Here is a 20,971-nt window from a genome sequence, read left to right on the forward strand (position 1 = left end):
GGGCCTCCTCCCGCCGCCACTGGCAAAGGCCCCCAGAACACTACCAGGTAAAACCTGGCAGCCTTCTTGCAGGCTGGGGGTGGAGTGGGCCCTCATGATCGGGCACCCTGTGTTCCATGGGACACAGGGTGCCCGATCATGAGGGCCCACCCCATAGCCCAACTGCCCCTACTGGACAACATTTCCACCCTCCCCATCCAACTGAACCCCTTGCCTCGCCAGGGCCTGGCCAATTTTTTGAGGTCTCGCTGGTGGCACTGCTGGGACTAAGAGCTGCCAGCCCGCTGATTGGCCAACAGCTCTATTAGGCAGGACTTCCTACCTCAAAGCCAATTAAGGGCCTGGAGAGTGCAAAAATTCTGTCATGGCTCCCCAGACCCATTGGAGGCTTTTCAGTTGGTGGGCAGGCCCTCTCACCCAACTTAAAATTCCGGCCATTCTTTTTCAAATACCTGAAACTTTTTTCCAAGAATATACTTCATTCATAAAATTTGTAAAAGTACATTACATAACAGTTCAAATTTGACATTACATAAAGTGCAATACAGATCAGTTTCTTTCAACACAGTACATGTCTAAATATCTGAAACTGGCAGAGTCAACATCCCCAGACTTTCCTTGCTCTTACTATATCAAGACATAAAACCAAAGCTTGTCATCACCTAACCACATCTAGATTTATCTTGATTTCTCTCTTACATTTTTCAACCAGGGCAGTGGCCTCCACTCTAGGCCTTTTCAATAAAAAGAACCGAAAAACTGATTTGCCAGCTGTAGGTAATTATTGGGTAGCAATGCACTGGAAATGCATGTTGATTCTAATCTGGAAATTCTATATCCAACGCTTATTACAATCTAGTCTTTTGGATAATTACTCTGGACCCTGAATGCAGCACATGCTAAATGCCACTTGTAATCAATCAAAGCTGCATTTTGGATTTCACCATATGTATTTTTCAGTCATAATAACTTAAGTTTAAAATCTACGAATTTTCTATAAATATAAATCCTTTTGAGTACTACAACATGTCATATACGAAAAAATTAATGACAATTTCACAGTCCCTAGTGGGGGTCATTTACACCACTGAAAATAATGCATGTGTGAATTATCGCTTAATACCAGACAAAGTGTTTCTGCAATGATATAGCAAGGCCAATCCACACAACAAAGGGGAAAGAATCATCTTTGCACTGGTCGTGTGTGTTTACTGGTGGTTGAGTGGAGGGATACTGGCAAAATCTAACCAGGGAAATATGAAGAAAGGACATGGATGTGAAATCAGTACTTTGGGGAAAGGAGAGGAGAAAACCTGGACGGGGGGTGTTGGGAGAAAGTAATAGTGGAAACAATAAGTCTAAGATCACAATGAAATTCAGATCTTAATCTACATTTTCAAAAAACTTCAAGGATGTCAGGTTTTATTTAAGTACAGTTTTGAAATTCTTTAATTTTCTCATCGGTGACAGGAACCACACATAAAACATGCACCCGGGGCTTTGCCAGTATCCCTTTACTCAACCACCAGGAAGCATGCAAGAAAAGTGCAGAGGTGATTCTTTCCCCCTTTCTATGTGGAAATGCCTTGTTTTTGCTCAACACCACTTCACTGCCAAGTACTACAATAGAGAAGAAAAACAACAAGCCTGCTGTGTTGTAAGTGCACTGCTGCGCCAGCTCATTGTGCGTCACTCACTTCTCTTGTTTATTTTAAGAAAAAAAAGATACTGATGGATATTATAGAAAATACTTTTAAAAATTCCCCCAACTGCATTATGCAGCCGTTTACATAAAAAAGCCTTTCAACTGCAACATGAATTTATTTGCATAACAACTACAAATGTCTGGCAAGTACACATCATATTCAAGTGTGTAATTTACATTCAAAACGAGAAAGTGATTAAAACGACCTACACACTGGTTATACTCAGGAGTGGAAAGTAGTTGGAAAACAGGTTATTAAGGAAGATACTAAATAGAGAATTAGATTACAGTGATTATTCTTTTCTCCTCACTATATCCCTTGTTCTTTGTTCTAATGAGTCGCTAAACAGTTACCTGGAGTAAGAAAATATTACACACCTACCCCATTATGTACACAAAACAAAAGGATCTCTGGCTGATGCAATGAGGTTTTACACACTAGCATATATGAGATTAGATAATGCTGTAGTGGACAGATTGTAACTGTACTCAATTAAGTGAAACGCTACTTGCGCAGCATAATGGGCATCTGGGAAGGCGATTACATAAAGTGTTGATGCAAGAATCTCTCAGTTTTACATAAATGCTTGGAAGTCATATTCACCCAACAGTACACAAAGTTGCTTGTTCTGGAAGCCATAACTTACCTAATGCTTCTCCCCCAAAAATGTATTTTAAAATGCATTGTCAACTAGCAATTGGAGTGTGTGGACTCTAATCCAGGTATGTGAAGAGTGTGATCATTTTGCAATGAAAGAGAAACAACAAAGTAATTCAACCCTTGCAATAAAATTTAAGTGGTTGTAAAAAATAAATGGGATTTTTTTTAATATAAAAGTTAGTGTAATCCAGAGTAGACAGTCTCCCTTTAAGCCAAGGTTAGTGCAAGCAGTGATCAATACCTCAATCTCAATAAACTATTTCAATAATAGTTGATTCAGGTGGAAACAGGAGTTGAAATTTCTGTTCAGCGACCTGTGTCACCTTGTCATGTTTGCTGAACACTGATAATACATCATAGCTGTAATGGAAATGACTAAGTGTAAAGTGTACACAGAAAGGCACCCACAGAATCGCTTTCATTCTTCAACATCAAATCAATATGATATGCATGCCTTCAGCCAAAACCGTGAGATGGATGCTGGGAAGACATTAAAAAACCCTTTACCAACATTTTTCACGCATTCTGTGGTAATAGGTAGAGGCAGATACTCACTTGTACACTGTCCCTCCATTGCCATGACCGAGGATATCTCGATACTGAATGTCCTGTTCATTCATCTAAAAGAAAGGAAGGTGGAAAAAAAAAAGCTAGTAATGTCAGGCAAGCATATAGAAATGTCAAGGAAAAGTAACTCAAGGCCATAAACAACAAGCATCCAGGTCATTTCAAGTTCAGCAGCAAGTGGGGAAAGATCAATACAACATTTGCTGTTCAATTTATAAAAGACAATACCAAGGGACAAAGTGATGGAAAGTTTAATGACAATTTGTTTGGCTGGGTCATTTCATTAATGTTTGATAAAAGATGTCAAAATTGAATGATATAACATGGCTTACGTGGGTCAGTGAGAGGAAACTAAATGGTGGGGGGGCGAGGGAGGGGGAAGAAAAAGGGAGGTGACTGGCATCACTCATACCTTGAGGGCAATACAAAGGCAAAAATGAGAATTTGGTATAAAATCATGCCATTCTGCCTCAAAACTGAACATTTAATTTAGCTGAGAATGGTTTTGGTCCTCATTACAAACAAGCAGGAATGCAGCCATCCTTCAAAGCGCATGTCAGTGCTGTCAAAGTCTGTAGCGTTCAATGCCAGTCACATAGAAACAAGAGACAGGTGCTGCAGAAATGTTAATGTCAAAGACTTCAATTGTTGCAACTTGGTAAGAGAGTTAAGAAATAATCTCTGCAGCAGTTTGGCATGCAATTTAAAAAAAAATATACAAATAGTTAAAGTTCAGTTTTTCCCTCCATTTTACCCCACATCATTCTTCATCTCCAAACATCAAATATTTTTTTTCTACTAGAGCATGTGGCAAAATTAGCTGATGCCTCATTCTCAGCTTTCAGTGCTAGTTCACCTTTGAAGGATCCACGTAATTTCATCACAAAATGAACTTTTACATATCAGGTTGCAGAGTTGCCCATTGCTAGGGGTTACTATTGTATTGAATGGAAAACGTCAAACAAAAACAGGTTAATACTCAACACAAAGAAGTAACTTACCTTTCTCTTTCAGATGGCTTCCTACCCTCCACTGCCTCACCACCCATAAATTTCAGCATTCAAAACTCTGCTGCCCAAAACGCTATCCTGCACAAAGCCCCACCACTGAGATCCATGCCTTAGTCGGCTGGGTTCCGTGCTCTGGAATTTCCTCCCTAAATTTCTTCCCCTTTTTATCCCCCTCTTATGCTTTACGACTCTCCTTAAAATCCACTGCTTTGACTAAGCTTCTGGTCATCATCCTAATATATCCTTCTTTTTCTTTCTTGTACCTCTATGAGGTGTCTTGGGGCATTGGGGCATTTATTTTCCTACATTGAAGTTCCATATAAATGCAACATTTTCTGTTTTTATTTCACATTTCTACCATTCATGTTTCTGCTGTCATCACTGGATGTTTGTTCTTATTTTGTCACTGGTACACATTAGACATTGTATTTTTTGTGCACATAATGTAATTGAACTGCAGTCCATCAGATCATGTTTAGCTCAATCTCCCTTAGAGGAGGTGTGCGGGACATAGATTTAAGGTAAGGGCAGGAGGTTTAGAGGGGATTTGAGGAAAAGTTTTTTCACCCAGAGGGTGGTTGGAATCTGGAACACATTGCCTGAAGGGGTAGTAGAGGCAGGAACGCTCAACATTTAAGAAGCATTCAGTTGAGCACTTGAAACGCCACAGCAGGAAAATGGGATTAGGATAGATAGGTGCTTGATGGTTGGCATGGACACAATGGGCTGAAGGGTCAGCTTCTGTGCTGTATAACCCTATGACACTATCCCATCATCGAGCACTGTGAAGTCACTCTTAAAACAGATCTGCCTGGGTTTTTAATTTCTGCTGGTGTCTGCAATTACTTAATAGTAGAGAGTTTAAAACATTCAATTGATTTGTCACTGGGATGCTTAAGCAGCCTGAATCTGTGCTGCAAGCATAATAAAGGCCCAGGCCAACAGACAAGATAGACGATATTAGCAGCAAATTTCTACCATTCATACCCTGCTCACAGATGCATAAAATCCCAATAGTTTTCTTTAAAAAATCCTACTTGCAAAAAAACAACTTTTGCTAAGAGTTTTGGTTAGATGTGCTGGCTACTTCTTTTGATAGCAATCTAATCATTCCGACAGATACAATACATTGCACATTATAGGACTTTCGTAAAAATGTCTGAACTTTTCATACGATATCCACTTCAACTGTTAAAAGCATCCAGTGTTGCAATGATATTTTCTGTCCTTCCAAACTAGGGTTGTGTAGAGAAAGCATTTTGAGCTACAGTAAAATTCTGGTTGCTACAGGTCTGTAATTACTGGTGGCTGCAATTCAAGGTGATTAACCAAGTGTCTCACAAAAAACACATTGGGATGATATGCATTAAGTGGGATTTTTCCATATATCGGTAGCAATGCTCTAAATAGGCCTGGTGGCAACACTGATACATAGAGACTCAAAGAGAATGTCATATTAATCAACTGCAAATTATTTCTTAATAAATCTACAGCAGTGACATCAAAACGCATAATGGACATGAGCCCAGCAAAAAAAAATCAACTTCCCAAAACACACAATTAAAACAATATACAACAAAAAACAGGCAGTTATTGCAAAACTTTAATCTAAAACTGAATCTCAGGACGATCCTTTCAAACTTTACAAGCTCTGTTCTCAGTTTAGGAGCATTATTGAACTCATCATTTAAATTATTGCCTTGCAATTACTCCCAGGTATTAGTTATTATCTAAATAATCATCAACAATGACACAAAAACAGCAACAGATGAAGTAAAAGATAAGTGTGTTCTTGATATTTTTAAAAATGACAAATTAGTAGCACAAATGAAAAATCTGTGCAATAAAGTCAATCGCCAAAAACAAAAATTTTGATATGTCAATTTAATTTAATTTTTTTTTAAAACTTGGGTTTATTACTACTGGTTCAGTAAGCAAATTTTTAAACATGACTTGGTTTGTCAACCATTGCTGCCAAGTCAATTTAATTTATACAAAAACGTTTTATATGCAGCTTCAATGAATGTTTGTTGCGATAAAAAAAATTCTTCTGGTTAAAACAATCCAGATATCTTAATCACTGCAGTAACAATTTCATCCAAGCATTAATGCGGGCAATTGAGGAGGTTTAGCAAATAACATTTTATATAGCAGCAAGTAATTCAAAAACACAACATGGTCAAATGCTTCCTATGAACTAGTGGCACTTCATCAATACTGGAATCAATGGGTGGCATTACCAGTGAGTGACAGATATGAAATAAATATTTATATCACATAACCTGTGTCAATGAAACTCAGTGGAAAGCTATTTTCAACCTGCCAATAGCTGATTTTTTCAATGACAAGCAGGAGGATCATAATTTTAACTTTTTTTAACACCTAATATGAAGTCAATATTGAACTGTCACTGATAATTTTGTTAAACTACCAGGTAGCACATTTTTAATGCTTGGTTATATTATGTCCTGAATTGATTCTGTGGCAAGCAAACAAGATTGGAGCACTGCCACGACTATCAAATGTCAAGGGGACATCCCTCCATTAGGCTACTCTGTTACAGGTGATATCAAGGGACAAGCATAAAGAGCAAGCTGGTAATTGTCTGCTTGACACACTCAACTTGAACAACTTGATTCATGAAATGCCAAAAAGGCTTAGTCTGTTCCCTTCACAGAAAATGAATACGCATCCAAGATGATTAACTTTTTATCCTAAAAAGTGTGAAAGGGATGTGAACAGCAGTTAGAAAATCAATAAGCATCTTTCATTTGCAGTGACACAAATGTCTCAGTCAATACAACTTAATAAGCAAGTCTGGTAACAAAGGACAGATGCCCTCCTTCCTCAAAGGTCTCTTAAAAAGCTTCACCTCTCCCCACCACCTTAAAAGCACCATTATAATGTATTTACTGTGACCAGTTTAAATGCACAAGTAAAACTGACGGCAAGTTACATGTAAACAATTATTAAATTGCAACAGATATTTCCATATCTCTTGCTCTGCTACCCGAATAGTCCATTAGGTAAGCAAAGTATCACTGCAGCTTAACCTGACCACTTATGGCAGCCAAGATTAGTAATGGACATGAAGGCTTTGGAAAATACCGTCTAGTAGTTCTTACAATGTAAAAGCAGAGCAAAAATATGTTTTTCTACTTTGACATTTACTCTTATGATGTGAACTGCCCAAAGCCCTGTGCCCTATCTGCTTTTGGATTATTAGAAACACGGCAAACCTCTGTCCAGTTCACATTATGGTGAAGCATTTAATAATTAGCAATATGGTGATATCCAAACAACAACAAAAATAACTTGCATTTATATAGCATCTTTAACATAGCAAAATGTCCCAAGTCACTGAACAAGAACGTCATCAATGAAAATTTTGCCAACAAACCACAGATTAATCATTTAGCCAATAGCTGCAACAAGCAACAGATTACCAAAGATTCAACTGAAGATCAGGTAAATATTAGACTCGATTAGGTGAAGAAATGTTCTTCTTTTATTATTTTCTTTTAAAATGAAAAGTACCAATCTTTGAACCGTTTGAAAATACTGAAATCCCAATCGACGACACAGAATGCTTTGAATGCTGGAACAAACTGAGGCAAAGTGTTACAGATGCGGACATATTTTATTTACAATGTCACACCTGTACTATACCTAAAGATAGAATTTCATTCTACCTATTCACAGAGATAAATGAACAAAATTTGATAGGACAAGGATTTAACCAAAATTAGCTCATGCTTGGAAAGAAATTAGTCTTGGCAGAATGATGTAAAACTTGTTCTTTTTTAAGTAAATTTTTGAACACATCTTTCCAAACTTTAATAATAGAAATCAATTGCTTAATATGAAAATAGCATCAGGGAAAACTGGATATTTACCATTCAGCAGCATCACAGGTAATGGGCGGGGTGGGGGGGGGGGGGGGTGCGGTGACGCATGAAGAGGAGAGAACGAGGAGACTACATTTACTCATTAGCTAGTATTTAAATCAGAAAAAGTTAGTTTGACAATTCTGATGGAAGACTGTACTAATTTTAAAAATCCAGGATGAACGAAATATCTGAAAGGTCAGAAATTAAACTAGCTGTTTATATATGAAACAGAGAACAATTCATGGCCATGACCATGGGTGGCAACATAATGTCATAGTACGATGTAAAGTCACGTGATGCAACTTCACGCATCAAGCACCATACACCACAGAATACAGTCTGTGGCCAATTTTCTTTGATTTACTATACTGTGGACTCTTGTCATGAGGTGATAAAAAATTGAATGTGAATAACATAAAGGACAGTGAGTTTTAGTTGAAACACTATAATTTTAATAATAACCTTTGTCAAAAACATCTGTCAGAGACATGTTTAGAATATATTAAGACATATTAATTACATTTACAGGATCTAATTTTGAATCAATAAAAATATCAATAGGTAGAAATATAGCTTGGTGTTCAAACAGATCATGGCTGATCATCTACCTCTATACCATTTTCCCCCATTATCCCCATATTCCTTGATGTCATTAGTATTCAGAAATCTATTGATTTCTGTCTTGAACATGCTCAATGATTGAGCTTCCACAGCCCTCTGGGGTAGAAAATTCCAAAGATTCACCACCCACTCACTAAAGAAACTCCTCCTCATCTCAGTCTTAAATGGCCTGCCCCTTATTCTGAGACTGTCTCCCCTTGCTCTAGACTCAGAGGAAACCCTGTCATGTCCTGTAAGAAATTTGTAAGTTTCAATGAAATCACCTCTCATTCTTCAAACCTCTCGAGAATACAGGCCCAGTTGCTGCAATCTCTCCTCATAAGACAATCCTGCCATCCCAACGATTAGTCTGGAGAACCTCTGTTGCACTCCCTCTATGGCAAGAATATCCTTCCTTAGATAAGGAGACCAAAACTGTACACAATACTCCAGGTGCGGTCTCACCAATGTTTCATACAATTGAAGCAGTACATCTTTATTCCTGTACTCAAATCCCCTTGCAATGAAGGCCAACACAGATTTGCCTTAATTACTTGCTGCACCTGCATACTAGCTTTTAGTGACTCATTAACAAGGACACCCAGGTCACTTTGGACGTCAACACTTCCCAATATCTCACCATTTAAGAAATACTCTGTCTTTCTGGTTTTTCTACCAAAGTGAATCACCTCACACTTATATTCCATGTGCCATGTTCTTGCCCATTCACTTAGCCTGTCCAAATCCTCTTGAAGCCTCCTTGCATTCTCCTCACAACTTACATTCCCTCCTAGTTTTGTGTTATCCACAAATTTGGAAATATTATAATTGGTCCCCATATCCAAGTCATTTATATAGATTGTAAACAGCTGTGGCCCAAGCACCGATCCTTGCAGTACCCTATTAGTTACAGCCTGCCATTCTGAGAATGACCCATTTATTCCTACTCTCTGCTTTCTGTCTGTAAACCAATTCTTGATCCATTGCAGTATATTACCTCCAATCCCATGTGCACTAATTTTGTTCACTAAGCTCCTGTGTGAAACCTTTTCAAAACCTTCTGAAAATCCAAATATACCATATCCACTTGTTCTCCTTTATCTATGCTACAAGTAACATCCTCAAAAAAACTCCAACAAGTTTGTCAAACATGATTTCCCGTTCACAAATCCATGGTGAGTCTGCCCAATCATATCATTATTTTCCAAGTGTCCAGTTATCTCATTCTTTATAATAGATTCCAACATTTGCCCGATTACTGGCGTCAAACTAACAGGTCTGTAGTTCTCCGTTTTTTCTCTCTCCCTCCCTTCTTAAATAGTGGGCTTACATTTGCTACTTTCCAGTCTGCAGGAACCCTTACAGAATCTATAGAATTTTGAAAGATAACCACCAATGCATCTACTATCTCTATAGTCACTCCCACAATGCTCTGGGATGTAGCTCATCTGGTCCAGGGGATTTATCAACTTTCAATGCAGTTAATTTTTTGAGTACTACTTCTTTATTAATGCTAATTACTTTCAGTTCCTCATTTTTACAAGTCCCTTGGTTCCCTAGTACTTCTGGGAGAATTTCTGTGTTTTCCTCCGTGAAGACAGACACAAAGTAATTGTTTAGTCTCTCCGCCATTTCCTCATTCTCCACCACAAACTCTCCTGTCTCCACTTACATTGGACCCACATTAGTCCTAGCTAATCGTTTCCTTTTTACATATCTAAAGAAGCTTTTACAGTCCGCCTTTATGTTTCTAGCTATCTTGTATTCATAATCCCTTTTCCCTTTCTTTATCAGTTTCTTGGTCCTCCTCTAAATTGCTCCCAATCCTCTTTTTCTGGCGACCTTATAAGCCACTTCCTTTGACCCAATGCAATCCTTAACTTCTTTTGTTATATAAACAATTTTTGAAGAATAACAAAGAATAGTCCACGCAATCATTGACATGGAGGTGTTTCCAAATGGCCAATGGAGTTTATCATGCAATTTTGCTGTAATACACTGCAGAATCTGACTGTGTATAGCACAGGAAGGAAACTATGACATAGTGTAATATCAATTACATTAGTTAAGCCAAAATGTTCACATCTACACATCCCTAACAGTATTCAAGACGATGTACTCAGTGATAGTGAACAAGAACTGTATGTGTGGTGTCTTTTATTGTGTTAATGATAATTTTAGATAATTTTAATGATAATGTCCAGACTGGCCAAGAGGGTGTAGGAAAATGGCCCACTGACACGGAACACAAAAGTCCGAGTGTTTCAAGCCTGTGTCCTCAGCACCTTGCTCTATGGCAGCGAGGCCTGGACAACATATGCCAGCCAAGAGTGACGTCTCAACTCATTCCATCTTCGCTGCCTCCGGAGAATCCTTGGCATCAGGTGGCAGGACCGTATCTCCAACGCAGAAGTCCTCGAGGCGGCCAACATCCCCAGCATAAACAACCTACTGAGCCAGCGGCGTTTGAGATGCCTTGGCCATGTGAGCCACATGGAAGATGGCAGGATCCCAAAGGACACATTGTACAGCGAGCTCGTTGCTGGTATCAGACCCGCCGGCCGTCCATTCCTCCGTTTTAAAGACGTCTGCAAACGCGACATGAAGTCCTGTGACACTGACCACAAGTCGTGGGAGTCAGTTGCCAGTGATCGCCAGAGCTGACGGACAGCCATAAAGGCGGGGCTAAAGAGTGGCAAGTCGAAGAGATTTAGCAGTTGGCAGGAAAAAAGACAGAAGTGCAAGGAGAGAGCCAACTGTGTAACAGCCCCGACAACCAATTTTATCTGCAGCACCTGTGGAAGAGTCCGTCACTCTAGAATTGGCCTTTATAGCCACTCTAGGTGCTGCTCCACAAACCACTGACCACCTCTAGGCGCTTACCGATTGTCTCTCGAGTCAAGGAGACAAAAGAAAGAAAGAAAGGATAATTTTAGTACAGAATTGATGCATTGCAGATTGCCATCTGATTTCACTTTTTAACACTAATTTTCCAACTGATTAACAAACTGTTTTGCCCAACATCTGCTCAATTTGACAAAAGTTTAAGCAGGAGCAACAATAATTGTCAAAGCAGCCCAGGTTAGAATTAACAAACCTCAAGACATCTCCCTTAGAATGCTTTGGACTACTAGTGCACTGCCAGGGACATTTCTGTAAAGTAACCAGCATGACAGTAAATGCCATCAGAGGAAGTGAATCCAACTTTGGCAGGTAATTTCACTATTGGCTCAAGAAGCAAAGTACTGCCACCATTTTAATTATAGCCGCACAGTACTGAGCCTTGAATGTGATTTCAATATTGGTGTTCCATCACCATCTTGGAAAGTCCACAGTCAGCATGATCAAGTTGCAAATATGGCATTGCAATAAGTGTTCACATAAAAAGTCATACTATTGCTGGTAGACTATTGTGCTTATAACTGTACATGCTGCTCTGGTGTTGCTGAAACCAGCCCAGAATATAAACAAATTTCAGCACCACAGGAACTGGGTCATATTAAGGCACAGAAGTATCTCCAGCTTGATTACTTTTTTTTATTTCCAAAATATACTTTATTCATAAAAATCAGTAAAAAAAAATACATTACAAAACAGTTCCAAACAGCACCAAGTCAAAAAATACAAACAGTGCAAAGGAGGTCAGTTTCCTTCAATACAGGAGTGAGTTGCCTCACAACCCTTCCATTTCATTTGTCATGCCATATACATTTTATAGCAAACGAAAATTTTCTGGATACAGTTCGAGGGGTTTTCCATGGATCCAGCCCCTCAGTTCACCTTGGTGGGGGGACCTTGCACAGTGGTCTTTCCCCATTGAGCCTTTGCTGCGGCTGCCCCAAGCTTTAGTGTGTCCATCAGCACGTAGTACTGGACCTTGGAATGTGCCAGTCTGCAACATTCGGTCATGGACAACTCTTTGCGCTGGAAGACCAGCAAGTTTCGGGAAGTCCAAAGGGCGTCTTTCACCGAATTGATAGTCCTCCAGCAGCAGTTGATGTTTATCTTGGTGTGCATCCCTGGGAACAGCCCGTAGAGCACAGACTCCTGTGTTACAGAGCTGCTTGGGATGAACCTCGACAAAAACCACTGCATCTCTTTCCACACCTGCTTTGCAAAGACAGATTCCAGAAGGAGGTGGGCAACCATCTCTTCCCCACCACAGCCACCTCAAGGGCATTGCGCGAAGAGGGTGAGACTTCGGGCGTGCAGGAATGATCTGACGGGGAGGGCTCTTCTCATCACCAGCCAAGCTACATCTTGGTGCTTGTTTGAAAGTTCTGGTGATGAGGCATTCCGCCAAATGACTTTGGCGGTCTGGTCGGGGAACCATCCGACAGGATCCACCATCTCCTTTTCCCGGAGGGCCTTGAGGACATTCCGTGCAGACCACTACCTGATGGATTGGTGGTCAAAGGTGTTTTTCCGCAGAAACTGTTCCATGAAGGATAGGTGGTACGGCACAGTCCAACTGGATGGAGCATTCCGCGGCAATGTGACCAGGCCCATCCTTCACAACACCGGGGACAGATAGAACCTCAGCACATAGTGAGTTTGCGTACTGGAGGTCTACACACAGCTTGATGCAGCCGCATACGAAGGTAGTCATCAGGACGAGGGCGATGTTGGGTACATTTTTCCCGCCCTTATCCAGAGGTTTGAACATCGTGTCCCTCCGAACCCGGTCCATTTTGGATCCCCAGATGAAGCGGAAAATGGCTCGGATAACCGCCACAGCGCAGGAGTGGGGTATGGGCCAGACCTGCACCACGTACAGCAACAACATGAGCACCTTGCACCTGATGACCAGGTTCTGACCCATAATGGAGAACGATCACTGCTCCCACATGCTCAGCTTGTGTTGTACCTTGGCTACTCGCTCCTTTCAGGTTTTGGTGCACGCCCCAGCCCTTCCGAACCATATCCCCAGCACCTTCAGGTAGTCTGACCTAACGGTGAAGGAGACAAAGGATCGGTCAGCCCAGTTCCCAAAGAACATGGCCTCGCTCTTGCCGTGGTTAACTTTGGCTCCCGAGGCCAGTTCGAACTGGTCGCAGATGCTCATCAGTCTGCGCACAGACAGCGGATCCGAGCAGAAGACGGCGACGTCATCCATGTACAGGGAGGTTTTAACCTGAGTGCCTCCACTGCCTGGGATTGTCACCCCTCTTATGCTCACATCCTTCCTAATAGACTCAGCAAAGGATTCAATACAGCAAAGAAACAAGACAGGGGAGAGAGGACAGACCTGTCTGACTCCAGATTGGATCAGGAAACCTTCTGATTCCCACCCATTGACTGAGACTGCGCTACTGATGTTTGTGTAGAGCAGTTTGATCCAATTGCAGATTCCCTCCCCAAACCCCATTTTGGAAAGCACATCCATCATGTAGGTGTGCAATATCCTGTCAAAAGCCTTCTCCTGGTCCAGGCTGATGAGGCAGGTGTCCACCCTCCTGTCCTGTACATAGGCGAGTGTATCCCTGAATAGCGCGAGACTATCAGAGATCTTGCTGCCGGGTACAGTACAGGTCTGATCTGGGTGCATCACCAACTCCAGAGCAGACTTGACTCGACTGGCTATGACTTTTGACAGAATCTTGCAGTCAGCATTAAGCAGTGAGATGGGCCACCAATTTCTGATTTCTGCCCTCTCCCCCTTCCACTTGTAGATGAAGGTGATGATGCCTTTCCTCATGGATTCTGACATGCTGCCGGCCAGGCGCATACTCTCATGTACTTCCAGCAGGTCCGGGCTGACCCAGTCCCGCAGGGCCGAATACAACTCAACCGGTAAGCCATCGCTTCCGGGAGTTTTACTCGTCTCGAAGGACTTGACGGCCTTTGTCAGCTCGTCCAGAGTTAGCGGCTTGTCCAGTATCTCCCTCAAGCTGTCATCTAAGACCTCTGTGATAGATGACAGAACGGACTGGGAGGCTCTGCTGTCTGTGCGCTTCACGTCATACAGCCCAGTATAAAAGGATTTGCTGATCCTTAGTATGTTAGACTGCAATGACATTACCGAGCCATCCTCTTCCTTCAGGCTGCTGATAACAGAGCTCTCTGTGTGTACCTTTTGGAAGAAGTAACGTGAGCACGTCTCATCCTGCTCAATGGAGCAGACTCTGGACCGGAAGATGATCTTGGAGGCCTCCGTGGCAAAGAGCAAGGCCTGCTGGCTCTTCACGTCATGGGGGTCCTCCTTGACCTCGACCCCCATCGTCTGCAGCCGCAGCAGATTTTGCATACTTCTCTGGAGTCGGGACATTTCTCTCTGTCTCTCTCTCGCCCTCTGAACACCTTTGAAGATAAAGAACCTCTTGATGTTCTCCTTGATCGCCTCCCACCAGTGAACTGGAGACTCAAAGAGGGGTTTCACGGTCCTCCAACCTTTGTAATCCCTTTTGAGTTCCTCAATGTTCTCTGGGGTTAGCAGTGTAGCATTAAGCTTCCATATTCCCCTGCCAACCCACTGGTCGTCCTGTAAGTGACAGTCAGCCAGTAAGAGGCAATGGTCGGAGAAGAACACCGGTTTGACGTCGGTGGATCTGACCGTGACAGCACGGGACACAAACGGGAAGTCAATCCTGGAACAGGCAGCCCCGTCCGTTCTTGACCATGTGTATCTACGCTGCGCTTCGTCTGCAGGTTTGCTGAAGAAGTCGTGGAGTTTGGCATCTTTTACTGTTTCTGTTAGGAATCTGGACGTAGCGTCCAGTTTGCTGTCATCTCTGCCGGATCGTCCAGCCGCATCGATGATGCAGTTTAAGTCACCGCCTAGGATGACCGGCCTGGACGCTGCCAGCAGCAGTGGGAGCTGCTGGAAGACAGTCAGCCACTCGCTGCATTGAACCGGGACGTACACGTTGATCAACTGGAGCGGAGCATTATTGTACATTACATCTGCTCCGAGGAGTCGACCGCCCACCACCTCCTTAACTTCAGAGATGGTGAAGTTACCTCCCCGCAGGCCGGAGGAACGGGAATCATTACCCCCTGACCAGATCGATGGCCTGTGGCGCTACCATCGCAACCATTGCCTGTAGGTGCTGAGGTGTGGTATTCCACACTCCTGCAGAAACAGGAGGTCGGCTTTGACCTTGGCGAGGTAATCCAAGGTTGAAACACATCGCGTAGTGGATTTAATGCTACGCACATTAATTGAAGCAATCCTTATACCCATTTTTTTAAAGTTAGTTGTTGCTTCCCATACCATTTGTCCTTGCTAGTCCCAGTCCTTTGGGATGTTCCTGCATACCCATAGTGTACGCAAACTGTTTCACGTTCGTTGGGCTCAGAAACCCCTCCTGGTTTTTCATGCAGGGTTTGTTCCGCTGGGGTGACATTGGTGGGGGGGGGGGGGGGGGGGGTCTTGTAGGCAGCAAGGATTGGGCTGTCCTCTGCTGTTCCCCTCTGTTCCTCCTCGAAAACATCACTGCTCCCAGCTTCCCGGAGCTGAGGTGCGCCAGAATTGTCTTTGCTCTCGGTGTCCTGGAGCTGGGATGCGCTGGCCATGGCGCTAGGTGTGGCGTTTTAGGTTTGGGGCACGCTGGGCCTATCACAGCTTCCAGTGCCCGGGGGCTGTGGGGCTTTATCTTCCAGCTCCTTTGAGTTCTGCCGCTTCTTTTGAAGGTGCCGTTGTTCCGGCACTTCCTCGTCCAGTGAAGAGGAGCTGCTGTAGTCTGTCTCAGACGGTAGCCTCCTCTTGCCAATGGTTTTGGTGGTGGCCTGTTCCGCTTTTCGAGGTTTTTTCTTTGTGGTTTTCCTTTGTACCACTTGCCACTGACCTGTTTGTCCATCTGCTGCCTACTCCTCCATTGATTCTGTCTGTGAAGGAGAGGTTTCTGGGCACAAGGTAGGTGCTGGGTTGCTGGTTTCAGCTGCCTCCCCTTTCTTCTCCTTCGCAGGTAGACTTTCCTGATTGTGGAGAAGGTTGCTTGTCTGCTTTCCAGCACTGGACGCCTTCGTCGTTCCTTCTCCCGGCCTTTCCTTGGACCTTGCTGCCTGAGCATAACTGAGGCAGCGTTGGGGGCTGGTTTTGTCGAGGTGGCCTGCCGCACCGCACAAGTTGCAACACTTACTCTGCTTACAGTCCTTGGTCTGATGGCCTTCCTTCTTGCAGTTCTTGCAGACAGCTGTGCTGCAGTCAGCTGCCACATGACCAGATTTGTCACAGGTGTGACAAACTCTGGGCTGCCCAGTGTAGACCAAGAAGCCTCGACTTCCCCCGATTGCGAAGCTAGAGGGAGGGTGGATGATGGCTCCATTAGCATCGACCTTCAAGGTCACCTTGACCTGCTGCTTGCTGGTCCAAATCCCAAATGGGTCCTTGACATCAGTGCTGCTGCCAGCCCCCTCGACGTACCTGGCGAGAAAGGCGAGTACATCCACCACAGGAACATGGGGGTTGTAGAGGTGAATTGTCACCACCCGGTCACGTTGTGACGTAAGTGTGAAGAGTGGCTCCACTGTGAGGATCGACAGCGGCACCAGGTTCCCTTTCTCCTTGAACGCCTTCAGGATCCCTTCACATTCTCGAACATCATGTCGAAATATCCACTGCTGGGGAAATCCTGCAGGCAGAGGATGTCCATAGCTTGGAATCCACAGCAATCAATGAGGATTTTCTTGAAGAAGAAGGTGTGAGCAACCGGTGCATCTCCTTCCTTGTCCTTCACCACCACCCGAACAGTGTTACGCACTCCCTGGCCTGAAGCTCGAAGATTGGTTATAGCCATTTTACTCAAAGCATACCCAGGATCAAAAGCCACTGATCATGGTTTCTCCCCTGCCAGGTAAAGTGTGTAAACTGATAAGAACAGATACTACACTTGATGTTAGCCAGAAGGCCGAGAAGCGATGACAATGCTAGCTAATTACAGCATCAATTCCTATCTCACTGTGATAGATTACATTACTTCTCACTGCAATTAATCCAGTCCCACCTTGAAGTGAATCGAGTAATTGTCACGCTAGGCCCCCACCTGCCAAGAATGAGGCACATCAATTTTGTCATGAACATTGATTTTTAACTGGTTGGAGTGAGGACATAACTTGTTAAACAGATCAGCTGTGGCTGGAAAAAAACATTTACATATTAAAAGACATCAAAGGCGAGGAAGCGCATTCCAGGGTCCGCTAAGGAGGATACAATCCACAAGGGCCAGGACTGGTTAGACCAGCTGGTCACTACCTGGCTGTTCCAGGGTTTTCCTTTGAATTGGCCAGAGACTTTGAATGCAGAAAGTCTGTTTACTCCTGGACTGAGAAGATCTCTCGTGTCTGCTCCCATCTCTCTTTCACAAGCCTCTGAATCCACTGAAGACACATGAACCCCAAGAGAGAAAAATCTCCTACAGAAAACAAGGTTTGAGAAGAATACCGGGCCCCAACAAAAGCAAGATCTACCTACAATCAAGGACACTACAGTGAGCTCGAAGAACCGTAACAAAAACTCTTCAGATATTGCCTCAAATTTTCCACTTCATTTCTTCTGCTCTTTTCTGTCTCTATTTGCATGTGTGTATCGCGTGAGTCGTGTATCCGTAGGCATTAACCGAATTAGAGTTTAAGTTTAATAAATTTCAAACTTTTCTTCTTTAAACCTAAAAAAGCCTATTTGTGCTGGTTTCTTTGCCTTATAATTGGGAAGTGGTGAACAAGGATTCATCAAGGGTGAGCTAAAAACACGGTGTGTTTAAAATTAAACCCAGTTACACTAAGACCAGATGAAAGTTGAAAGGGAACCCTGGACCTCTTTCTCACCTGTTCGTAACATAATACATACATTACACCCATTATGCAGAAGCGAATTTAGCATCAGCCAAATTCTGCAACACTAGGGGATTAAGAAATCACACAGATTAACTAGCACCTCCTTAAATAAAATTTAGCCAAACTTTTCTATGCAGCTAGAGGGCACGACAAAATACTAAAAAAGCAATTCACAAACGCTGCTGTAAGACAGATTTATTATCCTCATAGAAAGAGGTTTTGTCAAAATTTTATATATAAGTTTAATGCATAATAGCAGCAATAAAGTAAGAAATCTGAATGTGCTCCCCAATAAATGGATCTACTGTGCCAACAACTCAATAGCTCATTTTGCGCATCATTCATTCACATCTTTGTCTTTCACCACTCCTTAACTAAGAACCTGCTTCTTGGTCTCTGCCAAAACCACTCTACAATCACTCCCAAGGGTGCATAATAGAAACCCAAGTCAACAACCTTTTCGGTTTTCCATCACTCAGAGGGGCAGGACAAAGTTTTCCACTACTTAGTGCCTCCATAAAGCAGAATCTGGGAATGTTCATGAAATGTCCTGTCGCTCTATGCGGAAATGTCAACTAGATGTAACCAAGTATCTTCAAACTAAGGCACTTCTATTCGAGATTCAGCAATCGTTATGAAACCTTGATTGAAGATTCCCACTTCCTAACCCATCATTTTGCTGACCACAAGTAGTCACAGAATGTAATTTGAATTTGAAGGCAATACTATGAACAACCTGAAGCAGAGCAGGAAACACTTAGTAGGTCAGGTACCATTTTTGGAAAAAAACAGAAAAGGCATTTCAGGGACTGACTGTTCCTGAGAACTAAAAGATATAAAAGATGAACAGCATTTGAAAATAAAAGAAGAAGAAAGGGGAAAAAGGAAGAGTAAAACACAACACAGTCACACATAGGAAAATAAATAAAATTAGATATAAATTGGAGAAGAGGAAATGGCTAAGTGGCAGAACTGACACAAGCATGAGATAACAGAAGACACAATGAGAGAAATTAATGAAATAAAATACATGCACAAGACAGAGAGTGTGTTAATAGCTAAAGGGGTAAGGAGACTGGCAAGTAGAAAGGAAAGCGAAGGTTGGCAAAGTGGGGCAGGCCCCAGCATTAAAAAAAAAAGCTGGTCCACACCAGGGGGTGAATTCAATGGCTGAGGATGCCGCCCCCCACCCCCAACCACGCCCCCGGGCAGGCCGGAAAGCTGGAGGCAATCCCACCACGGCTGTTTCCGGGAGCTCCGACGAAATTCAATGCACTTCAGGCAATTAACTGCTAGAGCTGGCAGCCAATTGAAGTGTCGGTAGCTCTTCAGTCCCAGCAGCGCTACCAGAAGCAGTGGCCACTGCTGCTACTGCAGCTAGATCGGGCCAGCAACAATGGAGGAGAACCCAGCACCCAGGTGTGAGGGGCTCTCCAGTGCCAGTCAGGCAGGCCCCAGCGAGGGGGTGCCTTATTCAGCGAAGTGGGGAGGGGGGGGGATATCTGAGAGGATGGCCACTGCCGTCGAGGGGGGGCCTCCGTGTGTAAAATATAATTAAAATACCTGCGGCAGTGGGATAAGGCCCTTAAGTTAATGACTCCCACCCTGCCTCCTGATTCTATGGCACCCCTCCCCCAGCCTGCTCCCAAGGCTGGAATTAAATTTCACACCAAGAGTGCAGACCAGCAGTGTGTTCCAAAAAGGAAGACCCCCAAGAACCAAGTCGCTCCTTTGGCCCATCCAAACAAATGCTAGAACATCCATCTCACACTGCCAGCACCTTCTGCAAAGAGAAAATGGGAGCTGTAGTTAAGGTCTGAAGGCCAGACGGCAACAAAGTGCTAACAATGATCGCTTGCACTTAGATGGCGCCTTAACATTGTAAAACATCCCAAGGTGTTACACAGCAGCATAATCAGACAGAATTTAGCACTAAGCCAAAGGAGGAGACATTAGAACAGGTGATCAAAAGTATATTCAAAGAGGTAAGTTTTAAGGGACATCTTCAAGGAGAATAAAGAGGTGAAAAGGTAGGGAGGGAATTGCAGTTTAGGGCCTAGCCAGCTGAAGGTGAGGCCACCAATGGTGCGACGGTGGAAGCGGGATATGCTCAAAAGTCCAGAGTTGGAGAAATGCAGAGATCTCAAAGCACTGGAGGGTGTTCAGATTTAGGGAGGTGCAAGGCCATAGAGGAATTTGAACTTGAGGATGAGAATTTTAAAACTGAGGCATTGGTGGACCAGGAATTAATGTAAGCCAGCAAGTAAAGAGGTGAAGGGCGACCGGGTCTTTGTGCGAGTTAGGATACGACCAGCAGAGTTTTAGATGAGCTCAAGTTAATGGAGGATTGAAGATGGAAGAGCATTGGAATAGTCGAGTCTGAAGGTAACACACATGGATGAGGATTTAAGGCAGAGAAGCAGTGTTATGGAGATAAAAGTGTGCGATCTTGGTGATGGACAGGAAATAAGATTGGGTGCTCAGTTCAAAATCAAACAGGACGCCTAATAAAAAGACAAGGTGCTGGTCTTCAAACTTGATTTGAGCTTCAGTGAAACAGTGTAGAAGGAAAAAGATAAAAGAGGACAGGGTGGAAGTAAGAGATTTAAAGTGATAAGTGAAGGGAGCTTGGGGTTGCACTTGCAGACAGAACTGCAAAGTTGTTAGATATTCTGTGTTTGCTTTCTCCAATGTAGAGAGGATTACACAGTAAGCAGAAAATACAGTACACTAGGTTGAAGGAAGTAAATGTAAATTACTGCCT

The 20,971-nt window shown here is 43.1% G+C and overlaps 1 protein-coding gene and 1 pseudogene across 12 annotated transcripts in view; both read right to left on the minus strand.

Moving 5' to 3' along the window:
- The window catches only part of map2k5 (mitogen-activated protein kinase kinase 5), a 352,983-nt gene that overhangs the window by 252,776 nt on the left and 79,236 nt on the right, over positions 1–20,971 (minus strand). For all 12 annotated transcript variants that reach the window (XM_068018166.1, XM_068018162.1, XM_068018165.1 and 9 more), the window contains one exon: positions 2,922–2,986. In XM_068018166.1, the coding sequence (XP_067874267.1) occupies positions 2,922–2,986 (65 nt within the window). The remainder of the gene's footprint in view (positions 1–2,921; positions 2,987–20,971) is intronic.
- On the minus strand, positions 17,153–17,294 carry LOC137352641 (U2 spliceosomal RNA; annotated as a pseudogene).

The sequence above is a fragment of the Heterodontus francisci genome, chromosome 38, assembly GCF_036365525.1.
Source record: "Heterodontus francisci isolate sHetFra1 chromosome 38, sHetFra1.hap1, whole genome shotgun sequence".
In the NCBI taxonomy this organism is placed as follows: domain Eukaryota; kingdom Metazoa; phylum Chordata; class Chondrichthyes; order Heterodontiformes; family Heterodontidae; genus Heterodontus; species Heterodontus francisci.